The 3,139-nt window shown below is 29.6% G+C and overlaps 1 protein-coding gene across 1 annotated transcript; it reads left to right on the forward strand.

Annotated features, from left to right (window-relative positions):
- Positions 1-2,060: 2,060 nt before the first annotated feature.
- On the forward strand, positions 2,061-2,976 carry LOC115234358. Its single transcript, XM_029805388.1, has 2 exons — positions 2,061-2,370; positions 2,890-2,976. The coding sequence occupies exons 1-2, from the start codon at positions 2,079-2,081 to the stop codon at positions 2,943-2,945; spliced, it is 348 nt and encodes a 115-aa protein (XP_029661248.1). The 5' UTR covers positions 2,061-2,078; the 3' UTR covers positions 2,946-2,976.
- The last annotated feature ends 163 nt before the right edge of the window (positions 2,977-3,139 follow it).

The following is a 3,139-nucleotide window of genomic DNA, read 5'->3' on the forward strand; positions in this document are numbered from 1 at the left end:
ATACATAATATAAATATATCTAAAATATGAGATATATATATAGAGAGAAAGAGAGAAAGAGAGAAAGAGAGAGAGAGAGAGAGATAATTAACAAATATAATTTTGAGCTATTTATGGTTTTCTTAATATTTTCATATTCCACGAAAATTATACTAAGAGAAACTTGTAAAATGTAGAAAGAAAAGTAACTGTAGTTTATAGTACGGCTTCAATTTAAGAACGGAAATAATTTCGTTTCAGAAAAAACCATAATGCTGTCAGCACGAGGAGTAGCGAAGCTACTTTTGCATAACGGTACATTACATTGCTAATATAGGTATACGTAGTAAATATGGAAATATTTACTATCGCCGCGATGACCCGCTGACAGCGAAAAATCCATGGTCAGAAAATGAACCGGATCCTTCCGCGTTCCACCATTGAAGTTTTCATTTTACATATCAAAAATGATATTAATAATATAGGAAAAAATATGCCTTGAAAAACGATAACGAGAAACAATAAATGACAGAAATCACATAACTAATCGCTTAAAATATTATTTAACATTCCGTAAAAGTAAAATGGAGAAGTTTGTTGAATAGCACAATCTCTTAAAATGTGCTCGCAAAGAGTGAATTGTAAGATTTGAACACCGTCAATGCAACTCGATACTTCGAAACTTTTTCATTCGCGATAGCTCTAATAAGTTTACCCGTTCGTTCACAAATTTGTTGACGTCCGGTAGCAATAAAGGCACCGCTATATGGCGAACGGCGGTGGCACGTGTCGTCACGTGTCGTTAATTACGGTCAAACCTCGATTTACTTCGGCATGTCCACGTGTCCAAGTGAGCAACACTTTGAATAATATTCACGTTGTATTACACGGGTCGAAATCGAATCCCCGCGAGTCACGGTGTCTCTATATTCTGTAATGCATAAATCAAGAACCGGGGGAATGGCATTCCTCCCCGGTCGTGTATTACTGTAACACCTCGCTCGCACAGTTCCTATCGAATATTGGATTATTAGATACGTGTTGAATCGACCGTCGTGTGATAATGACGACGTTGAGCCCAACAGTATGGCGATATCGTTAATAAATTGCGATGTGTGAGCAGAAGAGCAAGTTTTATTTTTCTTTTTAGGTCCTTTATATGACAATTGCAACATTAAAATAAAACTAATTTTTTAATTTTATGTTCATCGGAGTATTCAATATTTTTTTCAATATTTTTCTATAATTTTTCTTACAATTTTTCTATAATGGTCAAATGTTTTTTTAAAAAATTTTTCTTAAAGAGCATACTTTATATCGCTTTGATACTTTTATGAAATGTTTATATCAAATCTTGATTATATTTTCTTTCTTTTACTTAATTTACTGTAAGTATTTTTACTTTTTATGCTGTTTCGTACACAAAAAATAAAATTTTTTTAAATCAAATAAATACATTTTTGTTGATTTAATTTTTCTTACTTAAATAAATATATATACTTTGTTTTCAAAAATGTTTTGTTATACTAAATAAATTATTACTTGCATATAATAAAAATCATAATTTTTAAAATACATTATTTAAAATTGTTACATAAAAAAATATTAATTTGAAGATAAAAAATTATTTATTAAAATAAAGAAAACCTGTGTTTTTGAAACAAGCAGCCAAAAATTAAAAAATGTTTTAAAGAAAGTAATTCAGTATAATAAAGATAAAAACAATTTTTTTTTGCTTCCTCATAAAGGAAGCTTTGTTTTCGTGACAAAATTTATTTTAAAGGGAGTAATTTAGTATAATAAAATAAAAAAACTGATTTTTTTTATTTGCAAATAAAAGCATATTTTATTTTATATCTTACTAATTCAAATATATTTGCTGTTTGATTGAAATAATTAAGTTCCCTTTGCAAGAATTTAAATAAATAATGTTTTTAATAAAAAAAATTTTGGGGGGATTTAGGACTTTTTTTTAGTGTAATAATCCACTAGCTAATTTATTATTTTTGTGCATTATTAAAGAAAAGAGATTAATGCGATTTAATATAAAAACAAAACTTGCACTTTTTTTCATCAGATATTTCATCGGTATTCCATCCATGAGACCGGGCCAGAGACATCTCTATCGTGTGAGCTCTACTCTTCCTCGTACAGGATCGCCTTTGCATCCTGCTATATGCCTCACATGTACCGTTTCATCCGATATGACGAACAACGACGAAAGCGAACATCGGACTAGTTCTTCGAACGCTCATCAGAATGGTCAGACCAATCCAAACGAATGGCATCAGGATCACTATGAGAGTCAAACCGATAATATCGACAATAAGGAAAATCGTCAAGCAAAAGATACTTCCAAAAAGAACAAGTCAAAAAACAGGAATATTTCAAGTGAGTTCTAAGATTATTCTTCTGATTAAGGCAATATAGGCATTGCAAATGTTTTGACTCGGAGCTTAATTTGAAATAGGATAATCACCTTATGGCAATCGCATGAATTTTAATAAGTTTGATATTTATGACGATGTTCTATCTCATTATTAACATTTATTAACAGACAATTCTATTACTTTCTACTTTCCAAATATGTAATATGTTTGATGCTACTACTATTAAACACTTGGCTTATTTGTTGCACATGCCAATTCTGCACATAAATATTGCATGTTAATTTTTAGAATTGTAACCTTCTTTTTTGATACCACAAAAGCTTATACGTGACCATGCAAATTATTGAGAGTGAAATTATAAATGTTGCTTATATTTATTTTACTCATACGCCCCCGTACGCTCATATTTGATTTCGGCAGTTCTTAATTATTTTTTTGCTATCACAACTGAAACCTCAATTAACATATTGCACATTCCAAAAGTAGCGCAAAAAATGATTTCTCTGTTTATTATTTACAGAAGACTATCATCCACATTACAGTACATGTAATATTAAATTGGTAAATAATTTCTGATGTTCTACTATATGTATTTACTGATGCGACAACACATTTATTTCGCACGCAATCTAGAAATGTAGCATCTATTTTCTTGAAATATGAACTAAAAAGTTTTATATTTCTCTTACTTTGTTTTATCGATATCTTTCCTAATTAGAAAACTTTATAGAAATTTTTTTACTGGCTTTTCGTATTGTATATATATATAT

Source organism: Formica exsecta, unplaced genomic scaffold (assembly GCF_003651465.1).
Source record: "Formica exsecta isolate Colony F162 unplaced genomic scaffold, ASM365146v1 scaffold1072, whole genome shotgun sequence".
NCBI lineage: Eukaryota > Metazoa > Arthropoda > Insecta > Hymenoptera > Formicidae > Formica > Formica exsecta.